This window comes from Paracoccidioides lutzii, assembly GCF_000150705.2.
Source record: "Paracoccidioides lutzii Pb01 unplaced genomic scaffold supercont2.3, whole genome shotgun sequence".
Taxonomy (NCBI): domain Eukaryota; kingdom Fungi; phylum Ascomycota; class Eurotiomycetes; order Onygenales; family Ajellomycetaceae; genus Paracoccidioides; species Paracoccidioides lutzii.
Window position 1 is genome coordinate 1104303 of NW_015440949.1, and position 21000 is coordinate 1125302.

General features: G+C 46.1%; 7 protein-coding genes across 7 annotated transcripts; 6 read left to right on the plus strand and 1 right to left on the minus strand.

Annotated features, from left to right (window-relative positions):
• Window positions 1-569: 569 nt before the first annotated feature.
• Window positions 570-2774, plus strand: PAAG_01653 (RNA exonuclease; the record flags this gene model as incomplete). Its single annotated transcript, XM_002796599.1, has 1 exon — window positions 570-2774. One exon carries the CDS (start codon window positions 570-572, stop codon window positions 2772-2774), a length of 2205 nt encoding a protein of 734 aa, XP_002796645.1.
• A 459-nt stretch (window positions 2775-3233) lies between these two features.
• PAAG_01654 (hypothetical protein) lies at window positions 3234-4727 on the minus strand (the record flags this gene model as incomplete). The annotated part of the gene is made up of 1 exon (XM_002796600.2): window positions 3234-4727. One exon carries the CDS (start codon window positions 4725-4727, stop codon window positions 3234-3236), a length of 1494 nt encoding a protein of 497 aa, XP_002796646.2.
• A 1249-nt stretch (window positions 4728-5976) lies between these two features.
• On the plus strand, window positions 5977-8029 carry PAAG_11334 (hypothetical protein; the record flags this gene model as incomplete). Its single annotated transcript, XM_015847002.1, has 3 exons — window positions 5977-6084; window positions 6196-6389; window positions 7906-8029. The coding sequence occupies 3 exons, from the start codon at window positions 5977-5979 to the stop codon at window positions 8027-8029; spliced, it is 426 nt and encodes a 141-aa protein (XP_015703424.1).
• Window positions 8030-8311: 282 nt separating this feature from the next.
• On the plus strand, window positions 8312-11712 carry PAAG_01655 (calcium/calmodulin-dependent protein kinase type IV; the record flags this gene model as incomplete). The annotated part of the gene is made up of 3 exons (XM_002796601.2): window positions 8312-9235; window positions 9295-9698; window positions 9756-11712. The coding sequence occupies 3 exons, from the start codon at window positions 8312-8314 to the stop codon at window positions 11710-11712; spliced, it is 3285 nt and encodes a 1094-aa protein (XP_002796647.2).
• Window positions 11713-12533: 821 nt separating this feature from the next.
• On the plus strand, window positions 12534-13274 carry PAAG_01656 (hypothetical protein; the record flags this gene model as incomplete). The annotated part of the gene is made up of 1 exon (XM_002796602.2): window positions 12534-13274. The coding sequence occupies one exon, from the start codon at window positions 12534-12536 to the stop codon at window positions 13272-13274; it is 741 nt and encodes a 246-aa protein (XP_002796648.2).
• Window positions 13275-14253: 979 nt separating this feature from the next.
• PAAG_11335 (hypothetical protein) lies at window positions 14254-14538 on the plus strand (the record flags this gene model as incomplete). Its single annotated transcript, XM_015847003.1, has 2 exons — window positions 14254-14307; window positions 14425-14538. The coding sequence occupies 2 exons, from the start codon at window positions 14254-14256 to the stop codon at window positions 14536-14538; spliced, it is 168 nt and encodes a 55-aa protein (XP_015703425.1).
• A 3917-nt stretch (window positions 14539-18455) lies between these two features.
• Window positions 18456-20137, plus strand: PAAG_01658 (galactosyltransferase; the record flags this gene model as incomplete). The annotated part of the gene is made up of 3 exons (XM_002796604.2): window positions 18456-18963; window positions 19110-19395; window positions 19471-20137. 3 exons carry the CDS (start codon window positions 18456-18458, stop codon window positions 20135-20137), a joined length of 1461 nt encoding a protein of 486 aa, XP_002796650.1.
• Window positions 20138-21000: the final 863 nt, after the last annotated feature.

Here is a 21000-nt window from a genome sequence, read left to right on the forward strand (position 1 = left end):
GGAGGAGAAGAAAAAGGGGTTAGCCCTAATTTTAATGGAAGAGATAGTTAACTAATGTTGGGCGTTTATGTTGCCCGGGCCTGCCGCCCCGCCGCACGCGATATAGCGTATATTATTAGATGGCTAGCTAGGCCTCTCCCACAACTAATGCCAAGCCGAAGATCTATTATTCATCAATGACAATGTAAGCACGTGACACAATGTGAAAAAAAAAATAAAATAAAATAAAGTTGTGCGATTGTCGGAATCCATTTTTTTTAAAACATCGATCGGCGGAAGAAAAGGTCAACACAACATAACAAAACAATTACTTGAATGCTCAATAAGTAGTGTTAATTTGGAAACAAACTCGCAGTGTTAGGGGCTCTTACGAGACAACGCGTTTTCTGTCTTCGCGTCTGTTTCTTATCTATGTTCTCCAGGAACTGGTACCAATATCTGAACATCTTGTTCACCAATTGTTCCATTTCCACCACTTCCCACACCACTTTTCTACCACTACCCTTAGCCTAACATAACGGCTTCTTTTTGGATTTTGTCATCTGGATCTTTCTAGCGAGCCGACATTTATGACTTCTGACAGGAAGCGTAAACGCTCGCAGGTGTTCGTGAACAACGCGAATGGCGGTCAAAACATATCTCCAGATCCCCAAAATAGCAGTGGGTTTGGTTTAGCTGAAACTCTTTCGATACTCCGGAATGACAACAACCAAACCCCTCAGCAATCTGAACCTGCACCAATGAAAAAACGAAAGAGAGCAGGAAATGAAAAAGCCAAATATCCAACTCTGACCTATATTGAAGGCCGATTGCAGTCTTCTATCAGAATCGCCGATCTGCAAAGTCTCCTCCTTTATTGTTTTGGGGATGGCATTGCCCCGCAATGGATCTCAGTGAAGCATTCTGGACATGTCAGGAAAGTGGTCGTGCTAATGGTTCCTGGCCTGGAAATCGGCATGTTTGATGGTACTGTACCTCTAGTATCTGACACATGTTCTGGTCCGACATTAGATGTGAATGATGCCAGTTATTCCACCATAGACAAAACTGACGCGAATGGGACTGTAAATGCCACCGGAGAGAAGAACTCTGGAGAATTTGAGAGCTGGAAGAAAGGCCTACCTCAAGCCAAAAACACAGCACAATTCAATCCAAGGCCCCTTTTAGCGGACCAATTGCCTGATCCGTTGAAACCACTAGCTGATATGTTTCCACATGTTTGGCCTGTTAAATCCCCTGGTGACTCAAAGTACAATAGGGTGCATTCCCCACTACAAGCCATTTTATTATCTGCTCTGCCTAAATCAAAAGACACAAATGAATCCAAGGGTCCGAAGCCTCCTCATGGAGAAGACAACTGGTCATCAAAAAGAACGCCAATTACTACATTTCTGAGCTCTTTGAAGGATTTAAGGGATAACGAATATGTACTGCATCCGGCATTGTTTGATGCCCCCCAAGATGCATCTGCAAATGCAGATCTTCGCGCTTCTCTGGGCCAGTCTCCAGAGGACGGCTGGGTAGACACCAAAGTTGATCGATATTCCGATGGCGAAATACCAGAGAAGGACATTCAGAAGGGCAGTATTACGGCGGGACGCGAAATTCTATCTCTCGATTGCGAAATGTGCATCACGGAAGGAGGATCTTCAGAACTTACACGGGTGAGCCTCGTTTCCTGGGGTGGTGAAGTGGTTCTAGATGAATTAGTTAAACCAGAGAAACCTATCATCGATTACCTTACGCGATTTTCTGGGATCACACAAGAAATGTTGGATCCTGTAACAACTCGTTTGGCGAACGTCCAACAGAAGTTGCTTTTGCTATTGACTCCCAAAACCATATTAATCGGCCATTCCCTCAACTCTGATCTCTCCGCCCTAAGGTTAACGCACCCATTTATCATCGACACTTCAATTATTTATCCTCACCCTCGCGGAACTCCTTTGAAATTAAGTTTGAAATGGCTATCCCAGAAGTACCTTGGCAAGGAAATCCAAAAAGGCCAAACAGGGCATGATTCCATCGAAGATGCGCGAGCTGTGCTCGAACTCGTAAAGCAGAAGTGCGAAAAGGGTGAAAGGTGGGGAACAAGTGAGGCCTCTAATGAGAGTATATTCCGTCGCCTTTCCAGAGCCACAGTCCCAGGAAGATCTGGTACGAGCGCGGAGAATAGAGGCCGAACTGGGGCTGTTGTGGACTGGGGTAGTCCAGAGCGGGGATTTGGGTCTCAAGCGACAGTAGCTTTGGGTTGCAAAAATGATGATGAAGTTGTCGCCGGGGTGAGCCGTGCTGTTAATGGTGACAAGGATGGCCGCTTGGTTCCTGGCGGTGGTGTAGACTTCACCTGGGCTCGTCTACGTGAACTAGAAGTATTCCGAGGCTGGTGCAACAGAATCCCCGACCCGACGAAGGTGAATGAGTCCTCCGCAGTCCCAACGAAAGCAGTCGGCCCCTTGAATGGAGAACTTTCAGTCGAAGCCGACAATTCCAACCCCGAACATCTCGCATGTGCTGTCGCTAAAACAGTTTCATGTATCCAGCGAATTCTGGATTCTTTACCACCGTGCACCCTTTTCATGGTGTATTCGGGTACAGGTGACCCACGGGAGGTTTCCCGCCTCCAAGAGCTACACAAGATATACCTGCAAGAGTTTCGCTCCCAGAAACCATGGGCTGAACTCAGCGTGAAATGGACAGATACTGAAGAGCAGGCGTTGAAGAGGGCATGTCAAACGGCAAGGAGGGGATGTGGATTCATGACTGTAAAGTAGCTGGGTAATATTTGCCTTGAGAACCTCCACCTAAAACCCCTAGTTGGTGGTGGCCATCAAGTTCTAAGTGTATACTTAAATACCTAGGTTAAGATATTGTGGAACCAGAACAAGTGGACAAAATGAGCGACTTGGTTCCATATATTTATAGCCAAAAGGTATGAATGTTGAAACGGTTCATATTATGTAACTTTTAGGTCGATGCCAGCCGCGACGTAGGGCCTTGCTATGATGATATCGGCCAAATTCCCTCAGTAAAATAATCGCTGGAAGTAAGCGGATTGGCGAACTGGAAAATGATCCTAATAAGATACTAGACGAATAAGGAGCCCTGCTCTGACGTACCATTTTGAATTTTTCCAATTAAAAGTAACATTAAAGATTCCCTAAAGAATTATTTGAGAGATACACATGAGAGACACCATGATCTTTTGCCCCCTTCCTTTATCTATGTTGTTGCTATGCAGCTGCATCTAACGCCTCTTCCCTCTGCATCGCCAGCTTAGCAAGAGAATTCCGGGCCGCAATTTGTGATTTTCGTTTGTCACGAATCGGGTCAGCAAAGCTTTGAGACTGTGCGGTTTCCTGCGTAGATCCTTCTCCTTGATTGTTGGCGGCTGTGTCCTCCCGGTCAAGTGGAGCATTATCACTATCGCTCTGGGAATTGGGGATCGTTTTGGAAAGGCTCTCGCTGTCTGGCGGCGTTGGTTGAGTTGGATTTTCCTGAGGGTCCCTGGCCTGTTGTTCTTGTGCTGTGATTTCTTTCGCTGTGAGGCTATTAGGTTCCTGGCCAGAGTTTAGCTGTGTATTCCCTTGGTCAAGCGGAGCAAGGGATAAACGCCTTGAGAGTCGTGCACTGGCTCTCCTGGCCTTTTTCTTGGGTTTCTTGGGTCTGGATTTGCTCTGGATTTCTGAATCATCTACTGCTGGACAGTGAGAAGGATCTGCAGAGGTTGATGGATTTGATGCACTTGTAGCATTGTTATCCTCATCCCGCAGGGGAACTTTTGTGGTTGCTACTGTTGCAGATATCGACTTAGTCCTTGGTCGTCCGCGAACAGGCTTAAGAACTATTTTCTGTTTCGGTTGCTTATCTGGTTTAACTGGCTTTCGGTTGAAAGTTTGTTTCGTTTCCTGATCTTGTCGTTTGTCTGGAGATTTTTGAGGACCAATTGCACGAGCAAGAATAGTCTCTTCACCACGATTTGCATCAGTTGACAATTGTTGGCGCTTCGGTGTTTGCCATGATTCGGCAAGCTCATCGGTGTCGGAATTTTGAGCTTCGTTAGCAATTTTATGAGTGATTATTGATCGCGGCAGGCCAATACGGAAAAGGGAAGTCACACCACTTGTCAAATTCATCCTTTTCGATGTGGGTTGGAGACATTCAACGCTGGGTAAACTTATGTTACCATTTTGTGAGGGATAAATTTCTTGCAGGAAAGGGCGCTTCCCGTTAGAATTCATGGGTGTTGAATGTCCCCTTTGGTCCGAGGTTGCGGTATGACGAACTGAATTCGAGGCAGGAGTCAAACGGCCGTTGTTAGCAGCGGAGGTTCGCTCGATTTGGGTTAACGGAGTATTTTCTAACTCCTTAACTTTAAGACGTAAGGAGTCGTTTTCCCTTTTGAGGGCATCTACCTCAATCCCTTTCGCTCTGACTTCCCTTAGAGCAGTTGCTATGAGCTCATATCCATCGTGAGGTGCTTGAGATGGATGGTCTTGAGTTGAGACTGGCATGGTGAGGCGTCCAATTTCACCATGCAGAGAGGCAATGGTCTGTCTCAATTCGTCAACCATGAGTTTAAGCTCTTGAGAGATGGGTTGGGTTAATGCCAATGCGAGATGATCTCTTTCAGACCCTTGATTATTAGATTGGTCGTCTATACGCTGGTGATGGCCATTTGACACACAAGTACTGAAATCCGACGATCCAAAAGGCCACTCATTCATGGCAGAGTTTAAGCGGGGAGAAACCGGCTTTCCTGTAGCGATATCCCTCAGGGAAATTTTATTCAAAGACCAAAGAAAATGAAACTGGCTGGAGCAAGTCAAAATTCATTGCATGAGCAAACTATATCAGATAGACTCTTACATAAAACCATCCCTGGGCATATCTTTTTGTACTCCATGCCCGACAATTTCCAGACATTGTTTACAAATAATTGCGCGGTGCTGCTCATCTTCGGTTGGGTACAGGTGGGAGACTGGCTCGGAAAGAATGCTGTTATCAAACACGCAGATTGAACCAGGAGAATACATATGCGAAGAACGACTGGTCCAAAAATTGGGGCTAATGGCTAGTATAGAAGCACATTTAAGGCAACGGCATGTTATTGTTTCTGATCCCTCCCAAGGTACTAGAAGAGACGCCGCGGAGGCGATAATGGGATTGAAAGCCATCGACTAGGCACAAAAATAACAATATAATATGAATGTCTTCCTGTTTCGTCTGATACTAGAGATCATAATCAACCATCCTTCTAATAACAGAGAGAGAATTAACCTCTTCTGGATGAAATCTGTTCTCCGATTCCGACATATATCATTTCCCGACAGTTCGAAGCGGATGGTAGGAAGTTTGATGCAAAGAACACGTAGATGACTAATACGCGTTCAAGCCCACCTGGGCAAATCTCCTGGCTTAAAAATTCCTAAGGCAGGATATCAACCATAACAACAACATATCTCGAGCCTTTCCGCAAGTGGATCTATAAGACGGTTTCACTATTGGCTTTCTTTACTGCTACTTGAAATTCCCCTGTATCAGATGTCAAGGCATCCATCTAACATTAGCCCTTATTCACCGGCGTATCTACTTTGCAATACTCAACAACAATGAGTAACGTATTCATACTCTGGGCGCACTGGGCGCAATCGGCCATCCTAAATGGATGATTTTGGGGATAATGGCTTCAGAGCTCCCATATATATTTTACCCCACATATATGTCGGCGTTAATATTCCACCAGTGAAGCTGGGACAGACACTCTCTTTGTAACGGCCGATAACGACCCGTGTAACAGCCTTCCGAACTCTTCAGCCAACCATCAAGAAATCGACAGGTGTGTTCTGCCCAAGTGGTCAATGAGTTTATTAGGGGCTGTCACTTGTCAACTAGCTACTAGAGCGTTCACTCTACGGTCACATTTCTTCCAGCAATTGCAAGCTCCACCTTCTACCTTAGCATGGAAACTGGACGATGCCAGCGTTCATTAATGGGATAGAACTTGACAACGCTGCCGTGGAAGGCTACATGACGTGTGACTGCTTAGGTAGCCAGCAAGACCAGCAAGAAGGAATAACAACTGTTTTTCTCTTGTTAAACCCCAGTTGAAATTAAGCGTAAGTTAGATATGACAAATACTATATCAAAATCTCATAATTGATGATTGAAAAGAAATTTGATACAACACACTAGAGATTGCAGTCGACATGTAAAGTCTCCATACTCCGCAGAAACCTCACGAATTTCCTTGCATGTGGATCTGATGGTCTGACTTGGTCTCCAACATTAGAAACTCAACTTCGTCTTGTTATCATTGTTTTGGACGGCTTCAGGTGGATCTCCAATAGCTCCGCATTTGCGCCTATCAAAAATGGGCTGAAGGAGACGTACGATATGATATTGGCCAAGAGACATGTGAAGCGTTTTCCTCAAGTTCAATAACGACCTATCATGGATGCAGCAGCGTAGCTCCGTAGATATCCACGTGGAATTAGTCGCGTGCGACAGATCAACCGACAGCCAATCGAGTCATGGTACAATGTTATTGTTATGTTTAAAATTTCCAACCTTGCTGACTCGGGAACGGGATCCCAGGACACAGGACACAGGACCTCGAGACTTGAACTTTGGCAGGTTCTGGAGTTTATGGAGTGCTTCGGCCAGTATCAGGCAAAGCGTGGGATCTTCTCTGAGGATTCCAGACGATTGGGAAGCTGAGCCAAACCAGCCAGACATATGGAGCGTGGGTCACGTGGTAGGGTTAATGATAACTAAAAATATTTCTTAGTGCCAGGAACCTCTCGGGCCGGAAACCTTATGCCTAAGCAATGCACGGACCAGCTGGGTGCCTGGGGTAACAGGATTATCCTAACTCCAGGGCTTCCTTGACTTTCAACCTCAAGCTTTCAACTTCTGTTTGTTTACTCACTGCTTCCGGGATATGTAGCACATCCATGGGCCCAGCTCTCCCCTATCCTGAGTCAGAGGAAGCTTGTTTTTTGGACCCGGTTGCTTAACTGAGTCACGTTCTCTAGGTGTGTTTTTTTCCACTCTCCCGAATTCGTGCGGCGAAAGATCTTGCTCTGCGTTCACAGGGACTGGGGAGTGGAGTTAAATCATTTCGCTCTTTGTTTTATGTTTTTCCATTTTGTTCTCTTCCTCAACTTAGAGCAGTATAGGATGTCGATGGCTAACGGGAATTGATTCTTATTGAACAGATTGATCGGTTCTATTCTGGTACCGACATCCTACGCTCCAACTACCGTCCAATGCCGCATGAAGCACACCTTACCAGGTGCCTCTCACAAAGCATATGAGGATATGAGGATACTTGGTTATTTGGAGTCCGGATTCATGGTTGACGCTACCTAATTGGCATTGGCAGTCTCTGGTTTGTGATGTATAATACCCTGAGGTGTCCAGGGAGAAACTGAATGTTGAAAGAGCCAACCTTTTCATTGGATGGAACATCTCCTGGCAACATCTTCTAACCTTGGAATTCTGCTGCTTCTCAATTTCCGCTGCTGCATCCTTTATCGAGCAATTCATGTCTCCCAGATTGGCTTGGACAGCCCTAATGCGCGTGACTCAAATCACTTGGCGCGAAGACATTTCATAGCCGCCATCTCGTTGCCTCATTGTTACCTGCTGGGGAGATAGTTCCATACCGCCCTGCCACGCTCAGTGCATCGGTAAGTGTTACCAGATTTTATTTTAATTTTAGACTACTGGAAACGTGTGGATATGTTCCGTTAGCCTTGTTGGCCGTTTGGGAATATTGTTCCCGTGACCTTGCTGAATTCCGCCTTTTGGCCTTGCCCAACAATAAGCAACAGATTTTCCATTTGGCAATTACTGTTTCTTTGTACTTTACGTCTTTGAAACTGACAGCTTGTAATGCAGGCCTACACTGCGCGCTGCGATTGGGCTTAGAGAGGAACTTGTGCCAATATTCGTCCGACGCCAAATCAAGGGCATGCTGGGCCTGGCCGCATTCGATCTCCGCCAGCGTACACCTTTCAATTAAATATTGCTGTCCACATTTGACATCCTTTTGAACCTATCGCCAGCAGTGAATGTGTGCTTTTCAACCTATTGTCCCATTTCGATGAATCATACTTTTATTATACCATCATCGTTTTAATATTCAAGTGACAAGAACTTCCGACTTGCCCTTAGTTCCATGTTTGTTGAAGTGCTAAGTGCTACTATAGGTTCCCTTTTTTTTTTTTTTTTTTTTTTTTTTTTTTTTTTTTTTTCCCATTTCTAATCACATAATTGTCCCCTACTTTCCTCACATTCTTCTGAAATGGATGAAGCCACCCAGAAGTCTACCCAGCCATACGCTGACCCGCGGCGGATGGGGCTTAACAACTCTGGATTGGATGAACAAGATATTCCCGATATTATTTGTGTTTTGCATCCAAACTCCCTTTCTGCTTACGACGCCGTAAGTGCAACTGCGCGTTATGGACTACAGCATATCTTACAAAGGGACAATCTGGAATACGACAGTGGGGTCCCAAACTGCTCAAATCGCGATATTGCCTTGAGGTTTTCGTCTTCCGTAAAAGATATGAGCATGGGATTTTGTTTTGGTCGCAACCCGAATCGCTGCGATGTAATGCTCGCTCGGGACGATAGCGAAAATAAAATCTCCAAAGTCCACTTTCGGATCTTTCTAACACGAGACAACATCCTAATGCTGCAAGACACTTCAACCAATGGAACCCTTGTAGATGACAATTTTGTTCAGAGGGATAATAAGTTTGGTGCTCCTTCTACTCAAATGCTCGTTTCTGGTTCTATCATTCATGTGACGAATGATTCGATAGCTGGCATTAAGTTCATTGTGCGCATTCCCCCTCGGGATGGCTTTGAACGTCAGTACACGCAAAACGTAATTCGTTACATGAATCGTGTACATAATAATGCTTGCAAAAAACCCGGAGTTGGTAGAGGAACACCCGGAAAGATGGCGCAGCATGACGGTTTTCTCATTGTTCCTCAGCAAGGCGGACAAACTCACGGAATGCACTGGAATGGCGGTTCCAAGTATAATGTTACTGGCCGGATTGGCAAAGGGGCATTTGCTACTGTTTACAAACTCGCAACGAAAAGAGACGGAGTGCTCTACGCTTGTAAAGAGCTCGACAAACGACAATTGATAAAGAATAATATTTCTGACCACAAAGTTAACAATGAAATGATGATCATGAGTGGATTGCGGCATGTAAGTTAGTCCCATCTATTGTCCCCGTTTCTAATGTGTGGAAACTGACTGCTATTCAGCCAAATATCGTTGAGTTCAGAGACTATCATGATCACGATAACCGCTGGATTTACATTATAATGGAATTTGTCCCCGGAGGTGAATTATCTGCTTATCTTAATCAATGCCATCATCTTGCCGAGGACCAAGTAAAGTCGATTTCTCGCCAAATATTGCACGCTCTTCAGTACCTCCATAGAAGGAGGATAACGCATCGCGATATCAAACCCGACAACATTTTGATCCAATCGTTTGATCCGCTGTTTGTTAAGCTTTCGGACTTTGGACTCTCGAAGGTTGCTCAGGAAGAATCCTTTATGAAAACCTTTTGCGGGACCCTATTGTATTGTGCTCCTGAGGTTTATCCTGAATATGACAAGTACAGGCGAGGAGAAGCAAGGAAGAGAAGACGTGTTGCTGATCTGTGAGCTATTTGTACCATTTATTGCATCCGACAGCTCTGCTAACTTGTACTCTCCAGTGTCCCGAGGACATCCCCGTACGATCAATCAGTCGATATGTGGTCCTTTGGCGCAGTGACGTTTCATATTCTTTGTGGAACTGCGCCATTTTTTGGTCGGGGAGACGATCGAGGCGCATCTATGCTCCGCAATATCATGACTACTAATGCGGATTACGATCTTCTTCGACATGCGGGAGTATCGGAAGATGGCGTCGATTTTGTTTCGAAGCTTCTCAATCGTGATCCGAGGGCTAGGCCCAAGGAAGCGGAGTGTTTTAAACATCCCTGGATCAATGACGTACCAGACGAAATTGCCTATTCACAAATTGACGAACCTGAAGTTCGGGAATTTGACCCAACTTTGGCAGCCGTGAGGGAAGTCAACGAAGATGATGAAGCAGAAAGACTCGATGCTTCTGGCATTGATCTCAATGATCGTCTCGACGAAGACTTCGATAACGAAATCGATAACTTGGAGGATCAAGAGGAGACACCCACGAACCATAATGATGTTAAAAGACAGCGGCTTTCCCATTATACTGAGGAGGAAAGGCAACAAGTTGCCATGACTCAAACTCCTGCCGACGTAATATACCCTTCATTACCAAATCTTGATAGTTATGAGTTAGCCCCCAGTATCCTTGCCCAAGCAGCTCAGTCATCGGGGCCCCGCCTTTTTGGGGAGATCACAGGGTGTGACCTGCGGTCCTCTGGCGCCCTTGGTGCCAACAATAATCTACCCGAAAATATCTCCAGATTTGAATTCCGTTCTGATTGTGCGGATCCGTACGATTATACTTCATCGGATGTTGAATCATCAGAAAGTATCAATACCATGGCTCCTCCAGCGCGGACCTACCATCAACGTTCTGGGGTTACACTACAGCGCGGAACCTCTGCACCAAGCTTAATGGGCGCAGAATCACTGGTGGGCCAGTTACATATGGAATCTCCTGATGGACGATCACCTGACTCCACGAATCCTACTAGCAACAATCAAACTACCCCAGAAGCTTCTACTGACAGCGCACTGTCTTCTCAAGCGGGTGATTCAAAAAGAGGGTCACGAGATGATAAGAGAGAGGAGGTAAGGCAAAATCAAAATGGCGTCGACTCTAACCAAGCACGATCAGTTTACGCTGGCGACAAATGCCTCCCCACCCCAGAAGCCGCGCCCAGATCTGCATCCAACCCATGCCATTTAGGAACCGAGCACACCTCTATATCATTCGACCCAAAACTACACCTCGAACTCGCCGCCACCATCGATGAGCGGACAGGCAAAGAAGTCTCACAATTCGATGGCTCCGGCGCTGACTCTGGCGCTAGGGAGTCAAATCCTGCAGAGAATCGATGCTCCCACGACCCTAGATCAACGCCTAAAGTCGCAAGCCCCAAACATGCTATAAAACCAACTCCCCCATTCGGGGCACTCATCTCAATTCCCGGGTCGATCACTGATACAACTCTTTACCTTGAATCGCGCATGACCTCCTGGGGGCGAGGACCTAGGGTAACCGTTCGTTATTCGGATCCTATGGATAGCCGTATCCCCGCCTATGCCCTTGAACTCACATTTTGGGCGCCATCAATCGAATCGCGAATAGCTCAGGGTGAAGACTGGACCCAGGTCCCTGGTGTTATGACCATCTTATCCACTAAAGCAAGTAATTGCATCTGGGTCAACAATGTGGAACTGCGCAAGGAGACACAGTCCCGGGATGCGCGTCTTTTTGGCAAATTGTACACGGGCGATATAATCACTGTGTTCAGAGATCGCAAGCGCTATCTGCGCTTTCGATGCGAGTTTTACCATGGGGAAAGCACCGGGATGCGACCTCTAGAGGAGAAAGGGTTCATTATTCAAAAGGCGAAATATGGGCGGAGTAGAAGTGAGGGTGAAGTGAGTTTGAAGACTATCCAGGACACTACAACGGAGACGGCGCCGGCGGCGGCATCCACTATTGCTGCCTAAACGGAGGGCGATTGTCGGATTGATTGAAAACACGAAAAAAAGGGGCCTAGCAGAATCGATTGATTGATGTTTGGGCTTTTACACCGGTTTGTTTGGTTGGTATGGTAGTACGCAAGCGATTTTTTTGCGTTCAACTTGTATTTTGGTTAGCTCCTCGTGACTGGGCTCATGCCCCATAAAGTTTCCTAGTTGTGCCATCCCCAACCCTTATCCTACATTTATCTACCTCCTATTTATTTTAGTTTACCTACACGTACCCTCCTTGCTTAATTTTTCCTTTTTGTTTAAGCGCTTGAATGATATGCGAGATTTTCCCTGATTTAAGGAGTATGATATTATCTCAAAATGGGGGAAGATTATTAAGGATACAAATACAAATTATTCGTACACAGTTCGGCAATGTAAACGCAACTTGTCATTAGTATCGGCATGCTTATAACTCCTAACTAACAGATATTTCAACAGATTCTTGGATAGAACAGTTTTCGGCTTTTCATGTTTTTTTTAGCCTTTAACTAGCCATGGGATGGATGCAGAACAGTGGAGATCTAGATCTGATCTCCTAAATTAGCACCTTTGACAAAATTTCCTTGCCTTCAATATATGTTCGCATTGTCGGCACTCAGCGGGGCACATATAATGGGATTCAAAGCCATCAATGCCTATCCTTGCATTTTAAACAATAACTTCGCTAGCGAGGGTGCTGGTGGACAGGCAAAGCTCGACAGCCAGTGTCTATCCCATCCTACCCTTCAATACAGAGTAGCGGGTGCGTTAATGTCAACAGGATGTCCATTGTCCAGACAGTCCCTCGTTTAATTATGTTGCTGCTCGTATCTTTTCTCCCCTGTGTGTCAGCCCAATGGATCTATCCTCCCAACATCCCTTCCGGCAAAAACCTCGCTGATTACACATCCGGCGCCACCTCCCCCATCACCGACTTTCACATCTACGATATTGTAGTTGGAGGCTTCAGAACACCCAAGCCGAGCTTTACAATCTCCCGATGCTCCCAAGAGGGCCGAACCGTTCCGATCTATCCATCAAACAGCACCTTCAACTCCACTGATGGCCGTCTCGCTGCGGACGGCACCTGGGAGGCCATGGATAGCTACAGCAATGGGGCTTGGGCCAATATCTACAGAGCAGGCAAGCAGCCATGGATCTCTCCCTTGTGGCACATGGTTGGTAACGAAACAACGGGCCGCGTGTGCTGGTGGGAGCTGTATAGTGTGCATGAAGAGAAGATACCCTGCTACCCGACGGAAGGACATGACTGTACCAACGCATTCACACGGACGGTGACGGTGCTTGGGAATGATAGGGAGAATTACTTTGCGACTGTACCGTTCGTCGTGCACCCGGAGATGAGGGAGGGGAAGAAGAATTATACTTGGCGGAACGGCGATCATACGGGGTCGAGAACGACGCTGGTATTTTCCAACAGGCCAACAGGAAATGCAGCAGTGCAGTCAGAGTCAACGTTTTCATTAACCGGAATCCAAGGGGGTGTGCTGGTTGGTTTGATATCAGTCCTCGGGGTGGTCCAGGGATATTTTTAGTAGTTATGCACCGGAAAACCATCACCGCCATTTAGTTATTTAATCCAAGCTTGCAACTTTCTTTCACCGTTAAAGAGTGAATTGCGTGCCTTCAGTCACAGAAGAACCTCCAAAATAGCTGTAATTATCCCATCTCGTTCAAACTCCAGCCCAACTTCATCAAGCAAGAAGTATTTCAGAATCCCACCCTCTCTATCTCCTAACACTACGGAAGATATACGTCAAGCCGTTCACGAATTGGATGAAGTGCGTACAAAATTGTATTCCCGGCTTGAAGTACTTGAGTCGATCCTGCTTGAGAGCTGGGAGTAGGTTTGTTTACGTTTAAAAGGGCGGAGCACACCGTAGCTAGGAACCATTCAACGATAAGACGAAAGAAGAGAAGCTGCCCCGCCTTTCACTAGGAGGGAGAGAGGATAAAAGCATGACCTCTACCCAACAGGAGATTGACCTTGCTACGCATCGCGGCGTATGTTGGAATGCCGAAATGAGCTGTTCACAATCATGGCAGATCCCCATCCAGCGTATTCCAAGCATGCCGTGCAGCAGTGGCCCGAAAATGTATTGCCGTGATTGAAGCCATTATGTAGTTTAGTCGTGATCTAAAACCTCAAAATGAAAATTTCTCCCCGCCTTGCTAATAATAATAACAATAATAACAATAATTATATTATGATATACCCAGTCGAGCGTTTTCAAAGAGTAATAATAAAATGTTTTGTCAAATCATCCTTGGTTGGTAGCCAAGGGAGTAAGCTAAATAGACTGTGGACAATCTCATATGACTCGGATGGAATAACTACCATAACCAATCACACCGCACAAACCAAAACCAATTGCATCCCTCCGCAAAAAACCCCCCCCATGGATGTGCGCAGGCATCATTAGGTGGATTGGACAAGGGCGATCTGCCAGGGCCTCATCTCGCGCACCGATGACATGACCATTGGAAAAAAGAAGACCCCTATATATCTATGTTATGTCTGGCGGGCATCGCGCATTGCAGATTTCCACAACGCACAAAGTGCTTGTCGTGAGGCCTATCAAAATTGTTAAACCGATTGGACACCAAAAACCCCCCATTTTATTGCGCACTGCCTTAAGTTACTACATTTCTTTCTGACTACACCACTAACCCGTGGTGATGCAGTCGGCTGAAGTCCCCGGGGTCCAGTATGGTGGTTCGCCCAGTGTCCCGCCGGAACTGGCGGATCTTGGTATGGAAGGGGAAACACACGGGAAAAGGAGACAGAGATATTCCTAGTTGCTGGATGTCCTAGAATTGGGGAATGGAGGCCATGAGATGAGATGTATATACTCACTCGGAAAAAGGAATGATGTTATATGGAAAGGAGTCAGAAGTTTTCGAGTCTGGGGATTTGGATGAAGTCACTTCTTCCGGGCTTTGGCGCCTGCCTATGAACCCAACCCCTTTTTGATAAACTCACCCCCTATCATTCCCTCCAGATTGAGAACGGTCATGCTCCAACCGAAGCACGCAAAAAGTTTGATTCTGCTGCGACTTCTGATAGTAAGCCCTTGGCAGTTCCAACTCCCGCTCCGGCTACTGAATTTGCAATTTTTATTTTTATTTTTATTTTTATTTTATTTTTTTTTGGGGGGGGGGGGGGGGGGGGGGGCATCTATTCGAGTCCTTAATAGATGCCTAGGGAGTCATTCTGACACCAGATGACCAACTACCAGAAAGTCATTGTTTCAAAATCCAGAGCAGCGGCATTGCAGGCTGATGGCAAGAACGAAATTGATCACGACGAATTCTTTCTGTGTACATCCCAAGACAAGGGGGATACCGGCTATACTACTGTGGATATACATCTACGGCTTTATGCATTTGATTCCTGAGATATGGAGAAACAGAATTGATTATCTTAATCACGGAGAAAGCATACAAGTGTCCAGTGGGCAGTTGGACGCAGGGGATGGCTGGGCAGATCAATCTGTCGCAGTGGATGATGGGGTTGGGAAGGGTGGGCGATGTGGTTGTTGATGAGGCATGGGGAGCCGGAGCCGGTGGGGGGTGGAGAAGGTGAGAGAGGTTGTAGATAGAGATGGTGAAGGTGGGGTTGATGGATTTGGAGGGTAAGGATGGGGCGGAGGCAGAGGAGAGAGGAGGGAGGGGGAGAGAGATGGCGAGAGGAGGGGTGGGGATGCATGTCTATCATTATACCAGAGTTTCCCCGTCTGATATCTCATTGAATACGTATTACGCAATTCTGTTCTCTCTTGTTGGGGAGTGATATGCCAATGCTAATTGATGGAGTTGGTATTAGACGGATGGTCTGGGCGGGTGAACCTGCTGCAAAAAAGGGGTTGATTGATGGGGATAGTTATCCGTTTATACTTACAACCCCTTTCCCTTTATAGAGGGGATGTAACTATAAAAGGGTTGTCGTGCCTCTTTTGCGACCTGCTTTGTTTATTATCAGACTTTTGCGGGATTTCAAATGAGTAAATATTAGTTTGTCCTGGAAAGATTATAATGTTAAGTTATACAAATGTAGTTATTTCTTCTTTTCTCCTTATTTGTTAACTAGTCAGTAGAATTAAACACGTTTTTATTTATTTATTTATTTATTTATTTATTATTATTATTATTATTATTACTATTAAAACAAGCATCATCAATTCTCCGAAATGAGTTTCGCCGGTTCCGATGTTCGTTATGGTATCTCAAACAATCCCCGCAGCCCCGATCCATGGGTTGATCTGAACGTTATATCGAATAAAGAAGGAAAAGTAAGGAAATACCAAAATAAATATACAAAAGCATCTAAACCCTAACCATAATTCCCCCCCACCAAAGAGGCGCATCAATGGCGTCTAACGTGCTCCAACAGCTGTGCTTCATAACATGTACATATTCTTTTTCCTGATGGTTTGTAGGCGGCTGGTCAATATGGTCCACATGAAGCACCCATCGGGAGCTCTTGTTTGATGTCATTGGAAACACGACCATTACTCGCTTGAGTCGTTGGTTGACGGATCCATTAACAAGTAACTGCTGAGGAGGAGGAGGAGGAGGAGGAGGAGGAGGAGGAGGAGGATGATGATGATGATTGGTGGCTTCTCCGATGGAGACGACACCGCCACCTGCAAACCAGGGCTGAAACATTCGAATCCGTCTGGCTCGGCGATTTATGTGAACAACTTATGATGGAACATAGTTACATGTCGGGATTTCTAAGTTGCCGGTGCTGCATGAAATGGTTGAGAGATTGGAGAAAGATATAAGACATCGAGTCCGATTATGCGCAGGTATTCCTATCCACCCTGACTTGGGAATTTTCTGCACAATGTGGAGTTGAACGGGGTCCGTATGGAAGAACCAGGACGGATCAAGCTTCATGAACGTAATAAAACCCATGGCTAATTAGGGACACAAATCTCATGAACGGCAAATTACAGCGATAGATTACAGATAGACGCCCGTGTTGATTGGCTGTTCCACAGCGGTTGCTGAGGGCATTTTCCTTTTCATTTTATTTTTCTCTTTCTTCTTGTTACCAGATTGCCTCCTCCCAAAAGAAACCCTTCTCCGATCAAACGACGCTGCAGAAAAGTGGCCTGCAAAAAGTGGTCCAGGCGGTCCCCAGTTGTCCCAGATTTTGTTGTTCATAATTTGCCCGAAACTCAGTTGCCTTGGATTGCTCGATCAGGCAACTTTCGGCTTCTTCTTCTTCTTCTTCTTCTTCTTCTTTTTTTTTTTTTTTCTTTTTCTTTTCTTTTCTTTTTTTTTTTTGGGTGGGTTTCTTTCTTTCTCGGTTCCAACATCTGAGATCAACATCCTCAGCCACAAGTGAACTGCTTCTTGTTCGTCTATCTCCTGTATCTCTACGGATCTATTCCTCTCCTCCCAACCTGGTCCCGGTCCTCCACTCCCAGACCCTGCCTGCGTGTCTCACTTCCAATCTCCATCCTCTGCCACCCATGTCTCTCGTTTGACCCGGTTCGCTCCCTGAGGTTACCGCTAGAGCAATACGGGTGCATACGCAGAACCGGCCGGAGAACCTCACACATGTGCCAGCAGTAACTGACTCGACCCCAATTAGCTAGCTGCAAATCAAATACACATGCATTCAACGCATCATCTACATGTCGTCAATCAGCCGCCAATCCATACGAGCCAACTGAGGTGTTGATGCATGCGTAGTCCGCCCGGAGTAATTTGATTACAACATTTAACCAGGTGCTCAGGTAACTAACTAGCTGGGTGTTGGTTGGTTTATAATGCATTATTACATAACCAGTGTTTGGCGGGGACCCACGGCAACCCTGCGGTAACCCCCCAGGAACCCCCCAGCAACCCGTCAGTTGAGCCGTTGTCCTGGGTAATAGCAATACGGAAAAGTAACCACCTTGAAATCTATCTCGGCTAAGCCATCACCAACGACACATATCCCTCCCCATCGCCTCTCTCTCTCTCTCTCTCTCTCTCTCTCTCTCTCTCTATATCACTCACTCACTCACTCACTCACTCACTCGCTCACTCTCACCTCACATATTCTCTCTCTCACATATACACTCACTCACTCTCTCTATTCTCACAGGGATATACAACCCGTATCTGCTGCTAGTTCGGCTGGCACCTGGTATACGCCGTACGCCATACTAAACCTTCTTTTAATTCTTGTTTATCCCCCTCTTGGCATTTCCCTGCGTTTTTTGTTTTTTTATTTTTATTTTTTTTTATTTTTTTTATTTTTTTTATGTTGTATTTAAATCCCTGCCCTTTTGTTCTTCTGGGGCCGGAACCATTCATTGATCGATTTACCCATGGTATAAACAAAGATACATATACAGAGTACATGCACACACAGGACCGCTGTTTGAACGCCTAACAAGACACACCAGTCGGATATCAAAACTACAACGCAATTCGTGGGTTGAAGGGAGGATTTCGATCTCTCCCGTCTTCCTGCTCTCCTGCCGTCCTTCAAGCTGGCGACAAAATCCTTGACAAACAGCCGTGCTCCGCGCCATCGCAGACGCTCCTCTTCCCTTGCCACTCCCTTAAACCATCCTCCCTCGCCCTCCGTGTCCAGACGTGATCAAGCTGTCACCTCCACCCTTCCAGCGTGCTCGTTCCTGCTCCCCTCCATCTCTGCCGCCCCCGACATCGATATCAGGCCGTGTATGGACACGGGGCCTCCGCCCACGCCCATGTCACTCTCGAGCTCTCCCTCACCCCGCCGTGGTGGAGGATGGCCCAGTCCCGGTCTGGCTACCGGTGCCGACAGTTCTGGGCGTTCCAGCCCTTCCAGGGGTTTCCAGGATACAACTAACAGCAGCACGAGCAGTGGAAATGGCACTTTTCATGCAAACGGCTCGCCCCTGAGTGTTGGAGCTGCTGGTGGCAGCAGTGTCCCATGGGCCTCTGCGAAGGCGAAGAGCGGACGGATAGTTGGCTACCCATCCTTTTCAACCAGAAATAATGGCTTTTTCTCAAGACAACGACGCAAGATATCCGTGAGTTTACCGCGCTTTCGTGTCAATTCTATGCTGGAGTATGGCGAGAAGGAAAAGCTGGGTCGCGGGCGATGGTCGGGTGACAGTGGGCTATTGCGCGCTCGCATCAAATCTTTACTGTATACTATTGTGCGGAAGTGGAGGTTTAGATGTATTCTCCTTTTGCTGCTATCCTTTATCATTTGGCTTTCTTATTCAGCTCGTGAGTGATCATTATTTTTTATTTTTATTTTCATTTTCATTTTTATTTATTTTTTTTTTTTTTAAAAAAAATCTCTCTGTTTCACTGAAGTAAAAGGGAAGCAAAGGATATCAAGATAACCTAACAATTTCTAACGTTTTCAACAGGCATCATGCAATCATATCGCGGATCCTCATTGGGTGGAGGGAAGAAGATTGTGTTGATCGTTGGGTCGAATATTGGTGGAGGCGTTATGGAATGGAAAGGCCCTCGAGAATGGGCGATTGAACGAGACAGCCTGAAAAACAAGAAAAACTATGTGAAGCGCTGGGGTTACGATCTAGAAATCGTCAACATGGTCACGAAGAGACGTTATGCGCATGAATGGCGCGAGAGCTGGGAGAAGGTTGATGCGATCCGTCAAGCTATGCGGCGATATCCTCGCGCTGAGTGGTATGTAACAGAGCTAGCTCCCGGGGACGTAAATAAAGTAATATGCTACCCAGAATTTACTAACAACCCTCTCAGGTTCTGGTGGCTCGACCTACACACTTACATTATGGAACCCAGCTTTTCCGTCCAATCCCACATCCTCAACAACCTCGAGAGCAAAATATACCGTGACATAAACTTCTTCAACCCGCTCAACATCACCCATCCCCCACCCGTCCCCTATCTAGACCCCATCTCCCTCTCCCCGACAGGTGACGGCAAATCCTCCTCCGTAAACATGGTAATCTCCCAAGACTGCACAGGCTTCAATCTAGGCTCCTTCATGGTCCGCCGCAGCGCCTGGACCGAACGCCTCCTCGACATCTGGTGGGATCCCGTGCTCTACGAGCAAATGCACATGGCCTGGGAACACAATGAGCAGGACAGCCTGGCACACCTCTACGCCAGCCAGCCGTGGATACGGCCGCATATTGCCTTTGTGGCGCAGAGGAGGATAAACGCATTCCCGCCCGGTGCCTGTGGGGATGGTACGGATCGCCAGTTCCATTATCATCGGAAGGATCGGGATTTCGTGGTCAATATGGCCGGGTGCAATTGGGGGAGGGACTGTTGGGGGGAGATGTATTATTATCGGCAATTGAGTTATTGGCTTAATCGGACGTGGTGGGAGCGGCTTAAGGAGGGGCTGACTGGGTTGTTTTTGAAGACGGTTGGTAAAGAGGAGATGGAGAATAAGTGGTGATGCATAGAATTTCGCTTTTTATCGAATTCCCTTTTTTTTTTCTTCTTTTTTCTTCTTTTTCTTTTTCTTTTTCTTTTTCTTTTTATACTGGTTGTCGGTTTCGTTGGATTCTCTTTTCTTTTACATTTTCTGCTCTTTTCTTGAAGTCCCACCGTTTTCTCTATATATTCCTCCTACCTTTTTGTTTGATCGAGATACATTTCACTTTCATATCTCTGGTTTATTTCCTTTTAAGTTCCTTTTAAGTGGAATGGTTCATTTCCTCTGTCCGTTTTCACTTCTTGTTGCTCTATTACTCTCTGCCTGGCTTTCTTGCTTGTGATATATTACTGACCCGTTTGGCTTGACTTGATCTTGAGCCTTGCGCCAGGGTCACATCTTTTCCCTTTTCATGTTCATGCATCAAGGAGCTTTGTTTTCCATTCTATACTACTGTATTATCAGACTTCTTTTTGAGTTCTTTACCTTTTCTTCTCTGGTTGCTTTTCTTGTCATTTCATCTCTTATTAGTCACGGATTTGTTCTTTTATTACCACCCGTTGGCAATGTTTTTGGATTCAGTTTCTTCTCTTTATATCTCATCCCAGCATACTTCCCTAGCAAAGTTTTCTCACCCCCTGAACGTTGAACCTCCGACGAATTAGCAGCTAGTTAGATGCATGCGGGAGCTGACCGGGCATTTGTCTCCTGGTAGTGACTTCATACATAGATACCTTTTACGGAATTTATACGTCTAGTGCATAGCCATCTGTGTCTGCAGTTCCTAGCTAAAGAGAACCAGCATACAATATGCCTGCATTTATGTGGTCTCCATCATTCTACCCCTAATATTAGCCCTTAATAACCAAGGTTGCACCCGGCAA